General features: G+C 49.7%; 1 protein-coding gene and 1 long non-coding RNA gene across 3 annotated transcripts in view; one reads left to right on the forward strand and one right to left on the reverse strand.

Annotated features, from left to right (window-relative positions):
* Window positions 1-11,140, reverse strand: part of MINDY4 (MINDY lysine 48 deubiquitinase 4) — a 109,374-nt gene extending 98,234 nt beyond the window's left edge. For both annotated transcript variants that reach the window (XM_077775445.1, XM_077775446.1), the window contains exons 1-2: window positions 10,998-11,140; window positions 3,767-3,886 (exon numbers count right to left, since the gene is read on the reverse strand). In XM_077775445.1, the coding sequence (XP_077631571.1) occupies window positions 3,767-3,886; window positions 10,998-11,060 (183 nt within the window). In that variant the 5' untranslated portion in view covers window positions 11,061-11,140. The remainder of the gene's footprint in view (window positions 1-3,766; window positions 3,887-10,997) is intronic.
* Window positions 10,943-13,992, forward strand: LOC144241000 (uncharacterized). The gene is made up of 3 exons (XR_013337932.1): window positions 10,943-11,772; window positions 13,308-13,533; window positions 13,903-13,992. It is a non-coding gene; the product is annotated as an uncharacterized LOC144241000 (long non-coding RNA).
* Window positions 13,993-17,785: the final 3,793 nt, after the last annotated feature.

The following is a 17,785-nucleotide window of genomic DNA, read 5'->3' on the forward strand; positions in this document are numbered from 1 at the left end:
AGAAATGATATCAGTATTTCCCAGCCCCGACTATACCAGATATCATCTTTGGAGGTTTTGAAAAAAAATATATATATATATTCCCAGCCCCTGCTGGGTCTTACTAAGCCAGAATTGCAAAGACTGGAGCCCTGATTTCTCTTAAAACTCCCCTAAGTAATTTGTACAGTTACCCAGGCAGCAATCCACAGGCTGACCTTGGGCCACGGAACTGTCAGTCCCCACCCCGCTTGCCCAGAAACACCAAGCTGTTGGGAAGTGTGGCCGGACATGGGGCGTTTGGTGGGAGTCGGCAATCAGAGCAATAAGGCACCTGACAAAGAGCCTGGCGCAGAGAGGACCCTGGGGCACATCCAGTCCTTCCCCTCCCTCTTCCCCTGATCTGCGCAGCAGAATCTGAGACCGACACCACAGCCAAATGGGCTATGACCAACAGCAACAGATTTATCAGGCAGTCAGGATCAGAGGACCGCTTTATTTATTTTTTTTTAGTATGAGACCCCAAAAAACTATTTTGTCTCAGTGTAAATGAGACTCACAAGGAAGAGAGTCAGGGAAAAGGCGTTACATCATTTATTTTGACCTTCCTGCTTTTTCTTACAATATGACAGATTTATAGCCCTGTGCGTTACCTGAATTATACTTTATGACTCTTCATGGCCTTCATATGAATCTAGACACCATTTTTCAAAAACTCAATTTTACATAGTCATTTTTAAAATTTTCTTTAAATATTTATTTATTTTTGAGAGACAGAAAGAGACAGAGCACGAGTGGAGGAGGGGCACAGAGAGAGAGACACAGAATCTGAAGCAGGCTCCAGGCTCTGAGCTGTCAGCACAGAGCCTGATATGGGGCTTGAACTCACAAACTGCAAAAACATGACCTGAGCCAAAGTTGGACTCTTAACCGACTGAGCCATCCAGGTGCCCCATAGGCATTTTTATATATTGTACCCTTAGTAGGGAAAAACAGGTTCCTGGGATTAACATTAAATTGCAGGGCTTTCCTAGAATCAGGCTAGCTTTGTGCAAATGTCAAAATCATTATGCGATAGAGAGATTAATAAATACATCTTTCTGAAAAATATAAGCTCAATTCATTGTATAAGAACTATTGTATAATCAGAGCATTTACCAAGATCTAATGAACATACCTTAAGTATCTTCAGATAATTATTACCTTAGGGAGACTATATTATAGTAAGAAATAGGGGCGCCTGGGTGGCTTAGTCAGTTAGGCGTCCGACTTTCGCTTAGGTCATGATCTCGCAGTTCGTGGGTTCGAGCCCCGCGTCGGGCTCTGTGTGACTGCCAGCTCAGAGCCTGGAGCCTGTTTCAGAGTCTGTGATGCCCTCTCTCTCTGACCCTCCCCTGTTCACGCTGTCTCTCTCTCTCTCTCTCTCTCCTAGAAATAAATAAAACATTAAAAAAAAAAATTAAAAAACAAAAAAGAAATAAAAATAACCTGAATGGCAAAGATGACTCCAGGAAATTAAGTAAGGTTGCTTTTACATAAAAATCCCAGTGTATCAGCAGCGTTCATTGATTTTCTGGTTACCTGTCTCACCTTCTATGGAAAAACCTTTCTAAAATACACAGTCTACTCACCTGCCTTAAAATGCAGCAAATGAGCATCTGCTGAGTGTCTGGTGCCTGGTCTACGGGACTCCAGCTGAACACACCGAGGAGGCGGAGGGGCACGGTGGCACACCAGGGCTGAGGGCGAAGGGCATCGACTGGGGTCTGTACCGAGCCCATGCCAGGACCTCGCCTGGCCACCACTGCTCTTGTCTCATCAGAGTGGGGCACAGAAACTTCCGGCAACCGAAACGTCCTTGGAGGTTGATACAGGTTGCAGGTTGATCATCACTTTATTGAGGGAAACGTGGCCTGAGTTCCTCCCTGGGCTACGTGACATGGACGAGGGTAGGTGTTGAGCTGTTCTGAGGTTCTTCCAGATACCTCAGAAATAGCCTTGCATGGCCGGCAGGGGGGTGGGGGGGGGGCGTCCCACCCCCATTCTAACCCTATCTGATAAGATATCGTTGGAGTAAAGGGTTACAATTACAGGAAGCTTGGCTGCCATTACTACAGTAGGACTGAGAAGCAGAAGACCCGGCTCTAGCTTCACCCCTACCCCGTAAGTCACTGTGAGGCCTTGACGAGCTACTTTTCTCTGGCTCACAGCCCCCTTCCGCAGATGGGTCCCCCACACTATCAGTAATTTCAAAGCTTTGGGGCGCATGGGTGACTCAGTCGGTTAAATGCCCAACTCTTGATTTCGGCTCAGGTCATGATCTCATGAGTTTGAGACCCACATTGGGTTTTGCGTTGATAGCACAGAGCCTGATCTGGATTCTCTCCATCTCTCTCATCCCCATCCCTGCTCACATACTCTCTCTCTTTCTCTCAAAGTAAATAAACTTAAAAAAAAAAATTTTTTTTAATGGAAGCTTAGTCCACTCCTGAAGAGCTGCCCTAAAAGGCCAAGAAGGCAAGTTCTCTTTATCCCCAGACTAACAAGGGGGCTTCCCTTCTTTATTCTGCACATTTGGACTTCTGCAGGAAATATCATTTTATTGCCTGTTCAAAAAATTATGGTAAATGCTAAACTACATGATTATTAGATTCTTTCCAACTCTGACACTATTCTCTCCCACAAGGCAATACCTGCTGGAGAGCCCATTCTTCAATCAAATTAGAAGATACTGTGTTCAAGGCGCCTATGTAGCTCAGTCAATTAAGCTTCTGACTTCAGCTCAGGTCATGATCTCGCAGTCTGTGAGTTAGAGCCATGCGTCGGGCTCTGTGCTGACAGCTCAGAGCCTGGGGCCTGCTTCAGATTCTGTGTCTCCCTCCCTCTCTCTCACACTCTCTCTCTCTCTCTTAAAAATAAATAAACATTAAAAAAAGAAGATGATGATGATACCGCATTTATAGCAGAAACAGCAATTAAGTCAGAATGGTAGCTTCATTCATTCATTCATTCATATAATCCACAAATACACATGGACTATTTACTGGGTCCTTGGGCAACACGTTAAGTATGGGGACACAACAGTGAACAAAAGAGATGCCAGCTCTGGCCTCCTGCTGCACCCAAGGTAGCAGGGAGGCAGATACTAATTAAACGACCACACAAATGCTCTATAAGTGTGCTGAGCACAGCGAAGGAAAAGTATAGGGTGCCGTGAAAGCTTGTAACAGCCAGTGGGGGAGGGGTGGATGAGGCTGAGGGGCGAGCTCCCCCCCACCCCCAGCCAAAGAGGGACCCTTCCCTTTGCTATCTCGACTCCCTTGCACCAGGGTTAGCTGACCCCAAGCCCCAGGGCTGCCTAACTAAATGTCACAGTAGACTCAAAAATAAGCTATTACTCAGAATTGAAGAAGGAAAACCTTAGACAGGCAGGGAATGGAAAATTTTAGTATAACTGAATACTATATTCTTAAGTATAGTCTGACTAAACACAGCCTCATAAGGGAGGAAGGAGCCTGGGGAATAACTGTCACAGGCCCAAGTTCAAAGTGAGCTTCATGGCCACACATGCGCAATAAGCCCGCGGGGGCAGCCTAGGGCCTCCCTGAGGCTGGAAACACAGCTCGCACTTGAGATTTGTCAGCACTGGGCTGGGTCTGTTTCTCCCTGGCCACAGGCATGGCAAGCCTCCTGCCGCCCATCTCCGACAGCTTGGCAGGGCCCACGAGTGCGCTGACATGGCCTGGCTCAGTTCCAGAACATTACACCACACCTTAGAAGCGTGTACCTTGTTCTCCTTGTAGAGAAATTCAAGATGCAAAACCTTGCGGAGATCATTTCTGCTGTTTATGCTGAGGTCAGAGCGTGGGCGTTCCAGATCCATGGTCACACATGTCTTCTTTAAGCCCTGTGGGAAGAAGTCTGAATCACTATTTTCATTTTAAATCAAAACCTTCCCTTCTCTGATGTAGGTTATAAACAAAAGACTGTTGATGTTCATTACGATCATTCCTATCTTGCCTTCTTCGCAAGGATACTGCAAGCGCCAGACACCGACTTAAGAGTTTATTTTTATGTAACCTTTACACTTGACATCTTCACAAGTATTATGCTGAATCTTACAGCGACCCCACGGGTGGAGCTAAGGTTGCAGTTGTTGGCCCATTTTATAGAAAAGGAAACCGAGATTCAGGTCACTGACTCGCCCAAGGCTGGCTCAGGAGCCCTGGATTTAACAGCAGATTTGAAGCCACGGAATATGCAGCCTTAAAAGTGAACAAAAGGAGGGGCACCTGGGTAGCTCAGTTGGTTGAACATCCGACTTCGGCTCAGGTCATGACCTCATGGCTCGTGAGTTCGAGCCCCACAGCAGGCTCTGTGCTGTCAGTGTGGAGCCTGCTTCAGATCCTCTATTCCCCTCTCTCTATGCCCCTCCCCTGCTCACACTCTCACTCTCTCTGTCTCTCTCTCTCAAAAATAAACACTAAAAAAAGATCCTCTCTCTCTAATATATAAATAAATAACAAATAAAAATAAGCAAGCAAAAGGAAAAAAAAAGAAGTAAAAGGCCAAAAATGATTCCTTTCTCGGGTGGGAGCAAAGGTTGACTTGCCCAGGTAACACGGTAGGATCACATAGCAGGGGGTCCGGCCATTGCAGCCTGTGAGTCAGCAAGGCCAGGACTGAGGCCCACGGGAGGCACGTGGTAAATGTTTGCAGAGTTCCCAGGAAAGCCACTTGTCATCGTCCAGCCCTGACCTCCCAGGAGCCCCAGCTAAAACGTACTCTGGCAACGACAAGCGCTGTGCTTCCTAGGAGCCTGGCTTCCTCGTTTGGGAAAGAGCCACCTGCCTGCCCACCTCACCAGGCCATGGTGATCACAGAACAGTAGAGAAGGAAGAGATGATGCCTCCCAATCCGTTCCGCCCGGCTCCGAGGGAGCCCGCTGCTCGACGCGACCCAGACCCTTGGCCTAGCCAGGCCTCAACTTCTCCCCCAGCCCTTGTGTTCAGAATCCCACAGAGGCTCCCGCGGATGGCAAAACAGGACAAAGCCTGTTGCTGCTCATGAACTGAGGGAAGAAGAATGTGTGAATAAAAGAGGTATGAACACAACCTTGAGCCAAAGAGAATAAAAAGGAAGTTGAGGAGAAGGGGAACAGGAAGAAATGGGTGTACATGTTGGGGAAGAGGCGGGGGCATGCCTGAGCACTCCAGGGGGAGGGATCTAGAAGGAAAAGTGGGGCTCACCTTCCCCATGGCTTTCCTGCCCATCGGATGAGGCAGCAACCATAATGAGAGTCCCTCTCTGCTAGGTAACTCTACATTTGTCAACAGTTCAGATCAGCAGGTCTTGGCACACCTAACAGATTCTCTGGGACCATGGTACACACTGACATTTGAAAACCTCCGGGGTAGAGGGCATGGATGCCCTCTGGAATCAGCCAGTCCTTCGTCTCATCCGGTCCGTTTAATCTTCGTGACTCAACAAACATTTCCCACACACCTACTATGTGGCAGGCTGTTCTAGATGCAGGCCATACAGAAGGAATAAGACAGACCCCACCCCTTCATGGAGCAGACATTCTGTTGGCGAAGCAGGCCACGTACATGTACAGTGTGACAGCGGCTGTCGTGCACTTTGGAGACAAATAAAGTGGGGAGAGCAGAGGCACAGAAGAAGGACACTATTTTAGATAATCAGCTACTTCCTGAGCACCATCCAAATGCTCACTCCTATCTTCCGGTTTCCCCAGCTGTGAAATGAAGGGAACCAACCACCAGTCCACTAGATCAGCTGCTGGAGCCAGAGGAGGAAACGGATCAAAGTCCTAGCCCTCATGGAGCTTACATTTGGTGGGGAAAAGGCAACAAATATAATATGCTGTGTGAGGGAAAGAAAGTTTAGCAGAGCAAGAGACAGAAAGGATCAGGAAGGGGGTGCAGAAAAGGTGTGATACTTTAATAAAAGGTAGTCAGGAAAGGTTTCGTGATTAAGTAGCATCAGAGCAGAGACTTGAGGGAACTAAGGGAGCAAGCCATGCAGACACTTGGGGGAAGTGTGTTCTCGGCAAGGAACAGTGCAAAGGCCCTGTGGCAGTCACAGGAGGCCAGTACGGCTAGCATAGCATGATCAGGGGAAAGTCACAGGAAATGAGGTCAGAGAGGCTGGCCAGAGCCTGATAAGGAAAGTCCTTGTTGACTTTTGTGAAATGGTAGGGTGGAGGCAAGGTGAAAAGAACAGCATGGACTGACTTGTATTTTTAAAGAATCACTGGCTGCTAGGTTGAGAACAGAGCTTTGGAGACAAGGGATTAAGCAGAAACTAGTTAGGATGCTGCTGAACAATTCACATGCAAGATGGAGGTGGCTCGGACCAGGCTGCTGCAAGAGAAGCGGAAAGAAGTGGCTATGTGTTCTATGTGCTCTGACGCTAAAGCCAACAGACGGGCTGATGCACTGGATGTGGGGTACACGAGAAGGAAAAAAGCCAGGAGTGATTGCAAAGGTGTGGGCCCAGGCAACCAGAAAGAAATGGGGAAAACCACAAGACATAGAGGGAATCAGGAAATAGGCTTGGGACATTCCAGATAGTTATTGGCTATCCAAGTGGAAATGTAAAATCGTTAGTGGGAAAGAATGTAAGAGTTCTGGGAGAGGGCTGGGCAGAGATAGGCATTTGGGAATGATCAGCCTATTGACAGCACTGTGGTCCAGTAGACCGGCAGAGGCTCCTGGAAAATGAGTGAAGCCAAGAAGATTGAGTCTTTGAGTCCCCGGCACACACAGCTCCAGGGAACGAGAGGGACCGGCAAAGAATCAGAGAGGAAGAGGGGGCCAAGCGGGAGAAGGTGGTCTCCAGAAGCCTCACAGAATGAGTGTCCAGGAGGGAGGATACAATCAATTGTCCAAACACAATGTTAGATCGAGAGGTGTGAGGCCTGAAAATTGAAGATCGCTGGCAAACTTGACACGAGTTGTTTCCAAGGATCAGCCGGGACAGAAGCCGGATTAGAGTGGGTGAGAGCTAGCAGGAAGCAGCATGAGAATCAGAGCTCACATAGCTCTTTCATGGGGTTTGGTTAGAGAAGAGAGAAGAAAAGTGGGCCAATTGCTGGAGACACTTGGGGGTCAGGATGGGATTCCATAGGAGCGACAGTGGAGAAGGCAAAATGTAGATGCAACAAAGAGAGGGGAGAACAGCAGTGCCCTTGGGCGGGCTAGCAGGGACAGGTACGCGGGGAGGGGGTGGCCTTTCCCAGGGGGAGGGAGAATTCCCTTATAACCGCAGGACGGAGGCGGGAGTGATGGCTCAGGCCCAGGAAGTTTAGCAACTGTGGTTTCCTCAAGACCCCTTCTGCTTCCTCGGTGACATGAAAACGGGAAAGGAGCTTTGGGACTGGAGGAGACAGAAGGTATGAAACAGTCATCCAAGAGCAGAGAGAGGGACGGGACCGGAGACGGCTGACCAGGCGGCCATGCATGCCTCGGGGGGGGCGGGCCGTGAAAACGTGGACACGGTGGTGTGTTTCCCTCCAGCCCCACTCAGCTCCGCAGGGCAGGCATGGAAGAAGCCAAGCTGAATTTGAAAACTCAGGGTGGCGTGGGGGGCCGTGATGAAAGAAGAGAAGGGCAAAGGAGGTGAGCGTGTGGTTGAGGGTGTGACTACGACGAAGGGTGGGTAAGAAGTGGGGAGAGGTCACGGCAGGGTGGGGGCGGGGGCGGGAAGGCTGGCAGGAACTATGGAACGCGGTTGGAAGTGAGACTGAAGGCCAGTTTACGCAGGGCTGTCAAGGGAGGTGAGTGGCAAGTGAGGATGACAGAACGCCCCGACAGATTACGGAAAGGGTGCACCCAGCTGGGAACAACAGGCCTCGGCCGTGACCTCTTGGGAAAGGGTGGCGGAGGTAGGACGGGCAGTCACTGCAGGAGACGGACGCTAGGGCACCAGAAGAGTCACCTTGGAAGGCCCTGACATCGCAGGAGACAATCATGACCCTCCCCACCCCCCAGGGGCCAACCACGCTTGGAGGGGCCAGTGTAGCTGGGTTCCATGTAGGGTAGGGGGCAGACGAGGCAGGGGTGGGAGGTGAGGGCGGAGGCACGGCCTGCAGCAGGGTCGTAGAGAGCCTTGCGGGCCCTGGTGAGGCTTTCCTCTGCTTTTATTCTGCTTGAAGTAAGAAACCCATGGAGGGTGTTTTGAGTAGAGGAGTGTGACAAGACCTAACTTGCGCACCCTGGGCAAGTTTCCTCACCCCCGGTCTCAGGATCGTTTTACGTGAAAGGGAACAGGGACTCCTGCCTTCCAGGGCTGCTAAGAGGATCTGAGAAAACAAACAGGCAACTAAAAGCTACCTCGCACCACGATGGGAACTCTCTAGGCTATACCTGCCTGGTGCCAAGCCCAGAGGGGAGTGCCTGGTGTCTGCTCTGGAGCAGAAGGTGAGGAGGGTAACAGCAGATCTAGACCACAGTCCCAGCTCTATACAACTTTCTTGTCTTTAAAAAAAAAAAAAAGAAAAAAAAGCTTGTTTATTTATTTTGAGAGAGAGAGAGAGAGAAAGCATGAGCGGGGCAGGGGCAGAGAGAGAGGAGAGAGCGAGAATCCCAAGCAGGCTCTGCACTACCAGCAGACCTGAGAGATCATGACCTGAGTTGAAATCAGACACTTAACTGACTGAGTCACCCAGGCACCGCCACAACGTTCTGAGTGACTATGGGCAACTCCTTTCTCATGTCAGAGCTTTAGTGTGCCCAGATTTAAAAAAATAAAAATAAGAGACAGAAGCGTCTAGGTGGCTCAGTTGCTTAAGCATCCAATCCTTGCTCTCAGCTCAGCCCTTGATATCAGGATCGTGAGTTCAGGCCCCATGCTGGGCTCTGAGCTGTGTGTGAAGCCTACTTGGAAAAAAAATGGGAGGGAGAAGAGGCCGAGTGCACGAGATGACTGCCAAGTTTCCACCCAGATCAGGCATCAACTCTGTGGACTGTTCTAGTGGGTGAGATGTATAAACAGATGTATAAACTACTGATGTATAAACTATAACGTGAGTGCCAATGAGCCACAGACAAGGTAAGTCAGTTATTCCAGCAGGAGTTATCCCAGAAGACTTCCTGCGGGAAGCGGACTTGGGGTAGGGCATGGGTGGAACGGGGGAAAGCATGTGAGAGAGGCTAGAATCAATGCTGGGGTGCTAAGCTGGGGTCAGGTATGGGGGAGCCTCCAGTCTCAGTGAGGACTTTGGATTTCATGTGTACTCAAGAGAGGAAGCCATGAGGAAAACTCTCTGAGAGTTCTGCTTGGTGGCCCAGACTTAAAAGAAATGATGGGGGCACCTGAGTGGCTCAGTCAGTTAAGCATCTAGCTCTTGGTTTGGGCTCAGGTCATGATCTTGTGATTGGGTTTGTGAGTTCGAGCCCTGCATCGGGCTCTGCACTGATAACCTGCTTGGGATGCTCTCTCTCCCTCTCTCTCTCTGCCCTTCTCCCTGGCCAGCACTCTCACTTTCAAAATAATTAAATACAACTTTTTTAAAAATTAAAAAAGAAATGATAATGGACAGCCTCACAAGGTGCATCACTGATATCCAATGTGCAGCCAGGACTTGGTGACGGAAGGCCAATTAACCGTAAAAACAGAGCAAATACAATGAAGCCACATTGCACTTAATTTTTTTAAATTTTTTAATTAAAAAAATGTTTGTAAAAATCAAAGAAAGACTTTCAAAACAGGTGCATATGAGAAACGGGAGTGAGGACGTTGCTGAATACAGGTACCTTCTATGTATCAGATACAGTGCCTGGGGACTGCCTATATCTTTTTTTTTTTTAATGTTTTTATTTTTGAGAGAGACAGAGTGCGAGTGGGGGAGGGCCAGAGAGAGAAGGAGACACAGAATCTGAAGCAGGTTCCAGGCTCTGAGCTGTCAGCCCAGAGCCTGACACAGGGCTCATACTCACAGACCGCAAGATGATGACCTGAGCCTAAGTCAGATGCTTAACCAACTAAGCAACCTACATCCCCCGCCCATATGTTATTATTCATCCTCATCATAAATCTGTAAAAAGTAACTCTTACTAGTCTTGTTTTACAGATAAGGAAACTGAGGCAGGGAGTAACACACCCAAGCTCACACTGCTAACCAGTTGCTGGTACTTGAATTGCTCCACCTCATTCCACAGCCCTTCCCCTTTTCCACTCAAAAAATTATTTTGTTGGGGCACCTGGCTGGCTCAGTTGGAGAAGCATGTGACTCTTGATTTCCCAAGTTGTAAAATAAATCTTAAAAAAATGATTTTGCTTATAGTATGTTTAACCCAAAGAACTACCCATGGCCCCTGCTCCACACGATATGTTGAGTGACAAGCCGTGGGTCACTGTATAGAGTTATAGTGAGGACTAGGTGCTGTCCCTATATACTCAGTACGTAGTAAGTACTGCAGAGGCAGTAACCTCCAGCGACCTCTTTCGAACGGTGCCCCCACCTCCATTTGCGGAGGACGGCTAAGGACTTCCCCAACTTTTGAGCACTCTGAAAAGTCTCCCAGTGCAACACAATGGAAGTGCAAAACAACTAGGCTGCAACCTTGGAGCACGACTGAAGGGTACACCTATCGGGAACGCGTTTCTGCCCCTGGGGTTCCCTCTGGGGGACGTTCCTTCCCGGTGCGATGGAAGTGCCGGGAGGGGCCACGGGGCCGCGCTCGGGGGGCAGAGGGGCGCGACCAGGCGGCTGTGCTTCAGTAGGCCACCGCCCGCCGTTGACCCCGTCCCCCCGTCCCCAGTGCCCCGCGCCACGTCCCCCGCCGGAGGGACAGATGCGTCCGCTGGGCGGGGGCCGCAGTGGCTCCTGGGAAATGTAGTCTCGGCAGGCCCGGGAAAGCGACGCTCCGGTCGGGCATCCCCGGGGCAGGCGGCGGCAGGGGAGGCCCGCGAAGTGCGCGGCTTGCAGGGGCACCCCCAGCCTGCACCCCGACCCTGAAGCAGCGGCCCCGAGCGGCGGAGGCGGCGCGACCCACCTTTCTGCTGAGGAACTCCCGAACCAGGGAGGCGGCCACCTCCTCCACGAAGAGGCTGTCCATGCCGCCGGCTCTGCCCACGAGGCCGCGGCCGCCGCAGCCCAGGCCCCCCGGTCCGTTGGGGCCAGTATGGCCGCGTTGCCGTGGCGACCGTGTCACCGCAGCCGGGAGAGCTCCTCCCCTTCGCCGGAGCCCGCGGGCCGGGAGGGCGGGATGAAGGGGAGGAGCGTCCTTCGTGCTAGCTTCTGGAAGCGGGAGATGGGAGAGGTTTCTGGAGGAGAAAACGCACAGCGAGGTGGCCCGGAGAGGGCCACCCACAGCACCACAGCTGGCTCCTGGGCTCACGGAGGAAAGACCTCTGCTGGCCTGGACTTCGTGGGGCAAGGAGGCCCAGGACTCTGCCTACTCGGTGCTGAAATCAAAGGACAAGTCCCTCCCCCCGCTTAGTGCCTTCTTTCCCCTAATGAGACTGCCAGTAATTGAGCACCAAGCGTTTTACTCAGCTGCCATCAAAATAAGGACTCAATCATTACAAATATCTATAATCATTTACAAATAAAAATATGCATTTCCAAGTTCCATAAAACGGACCCGTTAAATCCACCAGAGGTACAAAGCGTGACCCCAGTACCAGCAAATACGATTTCTCCGTGCCACAGGCTGGCCTAAAACCAGCATTAGCCCAGGCGAGCACTGAGCATTGGCCTCACCAGCAATCGATCCGCTGTCGTTTCTTCACCTACTCAGAGATTCGATGGAGCTGAGCAATGGAACTGTGAGTGAGAAAGTTAACGACATACAGTATATCTTTGTGTAAATGTAAAACAACTTAAACCAGAAAACCATAATTTGTAGGGATATAATGTTTCAGTAAAGTCTTTTTGTAAAAAGAGCAAGGGAGTGGAGACCACCTGGCTCAGAACAGCCGTTGCTTCTGGAGGGGAGGAAGGGCCATAGGGTAGGGGAGAACTGCATGGGTAAATATAAGTAATTGTCGATGTTCGGGGTGTCTTTAGGGCATTTGTTTCACAAGCGTTTGCTCCACTGTTTTCATTGATTTATTAGTTTAATAAAAGATGGCCTTGCAGAGACCAATGATAAGAGGATGTTGTGCACCAAGGTGTATTATTAATTCTGTGCCCCTGAGGTCCAGAAGGGAGGGAGGGAAGAAAGTGGAGTGCAGGAGAATTTAGCAGACATTACATTAGAGGGACAATTTAGATGGCCTTATCTCATAACACAGAGAGGGCTCTGTGACATGTGTGTGCATACATGCATATGCATGGTAAAATCATACACATCACCGTCCAGTGGTGGCTCTCAGCATCGGAGTCCGTGAGTTCCTGCATTTGTGTCAGTCTGACCACAGGAGTTTATGGGGTCCCTGGATTCTGACTAGTGCCCTGCTGGGTTCTGGCATGGGGCCCAGCAGGTGTGGTATGGGCCTTGGAAGAGGCCTGCTGCATAGTGCTGGGGGAGTTGGGGTTCAGGTGCTGCCTCCTCCAAGATCCTCCAGGGAGGGGACTGACTGTATGGATCCTCCTCCAACGTTGGCCTCCTTAGAGCAGGGCAGGACAGGGCATTGACCTGGGTCAGGGGGGCTGCCGAGAATAGAAGTGGAGCATGGATCCAACAGATACAACATGTCTGGGCCAGCTGGGTTCGAAGGACATTGTGAAAGTCCTTTTTATTTTTTTAATTTTTTTTTTTTAACGTTTATTTATTTTTGAGACAGAGAGAGACAGAGCTTGAGGCAGGGAGGGACAAAGAGAGAGGGAGACACAGAATCTGAAACACACTCCAGGCTCNGGGGGGTAGGGCAGAGAGGGAGAGGGAGAGAGAATCCCAAGCAGGCTCCACTCTGTGAATGCAGAGCCCAATGCAGGACTTGATCCCACACACCACAAGATCATGACCTGAACCCATACCAAGAGTCATATGCTTAACTGACTGAGCCACACCCCAAAAGTCCTTCTAATGATGTGCTCCTTAGTCCTTCTCAGCTGTCTGACCACCGTTCCCAGAGGTCAGGACCAGGAGTCCAGCCCAGGTCATTGTCCTTGACAACATGAAGGAATAGTGCATCTATACACTCTCCACATACACCCCCACCTCATTGGCTACCTCCCCAACTCTACTTCACATAGCCACCAACATGAGACTGGAGGTGGAGGAAAGACCCAGCCCCAGCCAGGCCCCTGCAAGATTAAGTGGGACAGCCACAACCCTGGTGAGATTTACCTTTGGCTCAGCCCAAAGTGTGCCGGACCTCCTTACTGCCCGGGATGACGGGTCTTATCATCTGTACAGGTCTGTGCAGCAGGGCCATCCAGGCAGAGGGCAAAAGCCGGGGACGCAGGGAAGGAGGAAAGAAGGAAGGAAGGAACTAAGGAGGGAAGAAGGAAGAAAGCAAGCAAACTCCTCCTCACATTTGTCAACTACTAAATGTAGAAAGACTGACGGAACTAGCAAAGCACCATTTGACAACTAGCATAATCATCCAGGCAAGAATCGTCATGAATGCTACAACTACCAGGTAAGAGTTTGATGAGGAACAGGACATTTATGTAATAATGTCAAAGGGCCTCTCCGTAAGATATTTGTGAATTACAAGGGGGGGAAATTGTCACTTTCCAGTAAAGAAAGTTGGCTGACACAACACTACCCAAGTGATCAGAGTCACCATCACCAGCAATGGGACAAATGGGACATCGTATACCTCCTTATGCACTGAAAGAGGTGCAACACCACCTCTGTGGTATTCCTGACAAAACAATAACAATAAGAAGAACAACATCGGTGGTTTAAACAAAAGCAAATTTTGTTTGTCTCCCACAGAAGTCCAGGGATCATGTGGTGCTACATATTATTAGATTCCCAGTTTCCTTCTCTCTTCTTTCTCCAGCGTGTATACATGGCCTTGACCTCATAGCCCAAGATGGCAGCTTCCGTATTTCAAGTAAAGGATGTAAGAATAAAAAGCAAATAGTCCGTATGTACCACGTCTAAGCACAGAATACTCAGCTTATATCCGTAAGGTCATAATTCACTTGCTTGATCACGTCTGGCTGCAAAGGAGGCTGGGAAATGTAGTCTTGGATGTGGCAGCTATGTGCCCAGCCAAAAACCTCTATTACTGTGAAAGGAATGGTGGATACAATGGAGGCGGGAGGACAACTAATGGTCTTTAGCACACTCGTGTTGTTTTGTTTCAAAATGGCATATTTCTACACCCTTGCTTCTTTTTATTAGGATCTCAAATCATGGCACCCTTCCATCTCAGAGAGTTACTATACACACGACACACCCACCCATGTGCCCAGATGTGCACGTTGCGCAGAGCTCGTATTCTGCAGACCTTGGTCCCCACCCCCACCCCCCCCTCTCCTGGCCAATTCTATCTCTGTGCCCGTGCACAACTTTAAGTCTCAATATCATTTCCTATAAGGAAAGTCTGTAGCCTAGGGAAACTCCCCCATGGCCTCAGGGCTGACATTTAAGCTGATTTAAGCTGAGATGACCAGAATATCCAACCTTTGCTCCTTCCCTGCCTTTATCAGCAAATTAAAATACCTGTGGTAAACAGCTGATTCTCTTGACCTTGGGCTTTTTCAGACCTCTGGGGAGAAAAAGGAGAGCTGGGGGTTTTAAAATTAACATGGAATAGCAAGATGGCTGTACTGGTCAGAGTTTCCAAAGGAGTCAAAGGATCACCACTTGCCCGGAACGTCCTAGGGCAAGATGGGTCTGCGCTTTAGGGCAAAAATGGCAACAGCCACAGCTCTCATTACTGTGTTTTTTCTTCCTTGTCCCCACTCCACCCACCACCTCCAGCTCCACCCCTCCTCAAGGATGTGGGGTGTTACAGTCTTGAGGTTGGAAAGTTGATGTGCTTGTAGAGCCTATAGAGTCCTTGTGGAAGCTTCTCTCCAAGTCTGGCTTGGCCTAGGATGGTGTTTATTCCCATAACATGGTAGGGTAGAGGCGTGGGGAGAGGGGAATCTCCTGAGATTCTGTAACTAGCAGCCTGCATCTTCTGTTTCCTTATTTGTACCACTACAGGCCCCCAGGGGCCATGCCTGTGAACCGGGCACAGGTCCTTGTATTTTGAGTCACATCACACAAGGGTTTTCCTCTGCTGGAAGTGGCTAGCCCTTCTCCTCTCATTAGTGAACACCCACATTAGTGAACGACCCACTCTTAAAACCCAGCTCAAAAGTCACCTCCAGGAAGAAGCCTTCCTGGAATTCCCCCAGGCCCAGCTCCACGTTCCCCTGACACTCTGTGAGATGACAGTGTGGGTTACAGGGGAAGCTCTTAGGCTCCTGAGCTACAGTGCCTGCACTCGCAAGCCTGGTTCAGTTTCTCTGCAGCTGGGTGATTTGAGCAAGTCTTTGCACCTCTTTGCCTCAGTTTCCCCACCTGTCACATGAGAATTAAAAGCAATACCGTCCACATGGGGCTGTTGTGAGAACTAAATGAGTTTTACATGTTTTTTTTTAAAGCGGCCGGTCTCACGGTAGTATTATTCACAACAGCCAAAAGGTAGAAGTGATCTATGTGTCCACTGATGGACGCATGAATAAACAAACACATACATATACAATACACATACATATACAGATGTACACACATGCAATAGAATATTATTCAGCCTGAAAAAAGAAGGAAATTCTGAGACCTGCTACAACATTGATGAACCTTGAAAGACAGGCTTGGTGAAACAAACCAGTCACAAAAAGACAAATACTGAGTGATTCCACTTATACATGGGGCCTAGAATTCCACACACACAAGGTAGAAAGGAGCTCAGTGGTTGCCAGGGACTGGGGGGAGGGGGAAATGGGGAATGTTTTGTAATGGGTACAGAGTTTCCGTTTGGGAAGTTGAAAGTGTTCTGGCCATGGATGGTGGTGATGGTAGCACAACTATGTGAATGTACTAAATGCCACTCAGCTGTGCACTTAAAATGGTTCGGATGGTAAATTTTATGTTATGTGTATTTTACCACAATTTTCAAAAATGAATATTTTATAAAGGGGGCTGGCACTTACTAAGTGCTAAGAAGGGGGCAGCTATTACTATTAGCACATGATGTATGTGTCTGTTGCCTACCCCTCTCCTCCAGGGCTCAGCCCCAGTATAATGAGCGCTCCAGAAAGGGCAGGAGGAGGTCTGAATCTGCAGAACTCACGCAGAATATCTCACAGGGATAAGTTGACTTGTTGGGGGAAGATGGGTATAGGACAAGGCAGGGAAAATCCCAGAGACCGCCCCCATGGAGGGGAAGCAGGGAATAAAACTCGCCGAGGAAGAGCCTGGTGAGCAGGACGTGCGATAGATGGATAGACCGTTCACAGCACCAGGAGAGCTCAGGAGAGCTGGGAGCCCTTCCTCCCCCGGCCTCGGGAGCGTGGCCTGCAATCATCCTGCTGTGCACATCCTTTTCCAGTCTTCCCACACCGGTGTCAGAAGCAGCTGTCATGTGGGGGGCAGTGCATATTGGAAATGGGAGACTGAGGCATGGACCTCTAAGAACAGGGTTGCACCCGGCTCCCAGCAGAGCCCACAGAGGAACAGGTGGAAGAGGTCTGAGGCATGAGAGTGGGGACAGGGTGAGTCCAGTTGTGTCCCAGCAGGGCCCCCTAAGGACATGCACAGCTGGCCATGCATATGCCCTCTCTGAGATCCCTCCAATCCAGGGATCTCATATGGGGGGGGAGGGTCGGGAGACTCATCCACCAGAAGGTGCACATATTGACCCAGCAGTCTCCTGCTTTGCACTCCTTGCCAAGCCCACGGCATCTTGAGGCTGCCATGGAGAATGGAATGGAGGCTGCAAAGTGCTCAGACAGCCTGGCTTGGAGTAAAGAAACAATGGCTATGCTTAACCCAAAAAGAATGTGTCAGAGGCTGGTTGCTGGCCAACCTATTCCCTGCCAACCTACTTCTTCCTGGTTTGCATCCACCACAGAGACTAGAGATACTTTCTCTCCCTGTCTCCTTTGCAGCTAGGAGAGAGCCACATGACACAACTCAAGTCAACTAGAAGGCTTCTGCCGTGGTTTCTGCTTTCCTAGTTAAGAGGGCCAGAGACTGATGAAGTCTCCTTTTCCTCCATTTCCTTGCCTTAACTGAGACGCCTGGAGCTACAGCAGCCATCTTGTGACCTTGTGGAAATAAGTTAATCACAACTTTACCAGGTGCATTACCACTGAGTCACTGAACCAATATCTCATGCTGTTACATGAGAGGTTTAAAAAAAAAATTGGTGAAGCCACCACGGTTGGGTTTTTATTATTTGCACTCCTGCAACACAGGAGACTCAGCCCATCAACCTAAGTAGATCACAATTTAGTGAATTACTATGCAAAAGGAGTCTTGGTCCACAAGTCCACCTTCCCTGTACCCAAATAGAAGGCTCCTTTCTCTAGCCACAAGGGGGCTCTCTTCCTTAAATTGTTTTAATGTTTATTTTATTTCTGAGAGAGAGAGAAAGAGACAGAGCGTTAGCAGGGGAGGGGCAGAGAGAGAGGGAGACATAGAATCCAAAGCAGGCTCCAGGCCCTGAGCTGTTAGCACAGAGCCCCACGCAGGGCTCGAACCCACGAACCGCAAGACCATGACCTGAGCCGAAGTCGGACCCTTACCTAATGAGCCATGCAGGCACCCCGTTTCTTCTTTAAAGACCCCTGCCCACCAAACTGTTGACAACATATCACAAGTTCTGCCCACTGGATAGAGGGGAACAAAACGTTTTATCGAAGCCTGTAGAGTACAGACCATCT

This window comes from Crocuta crocuta, unplaced genomic scaffold, assembly GCF_008692635.1.
Source record: "Crocuta crocuta isolate KB4526 unplaced genomic scaffold, BGI_CrCroc_1.0 scaffold197, whole genome shotgun sequence".
Taxonomy (NCBI): Eukaryota; Metazoa; Chordata; class Mammalia; order Carnivora; family Hyaenidae; genus Crocuta; species Crocuta crocuta.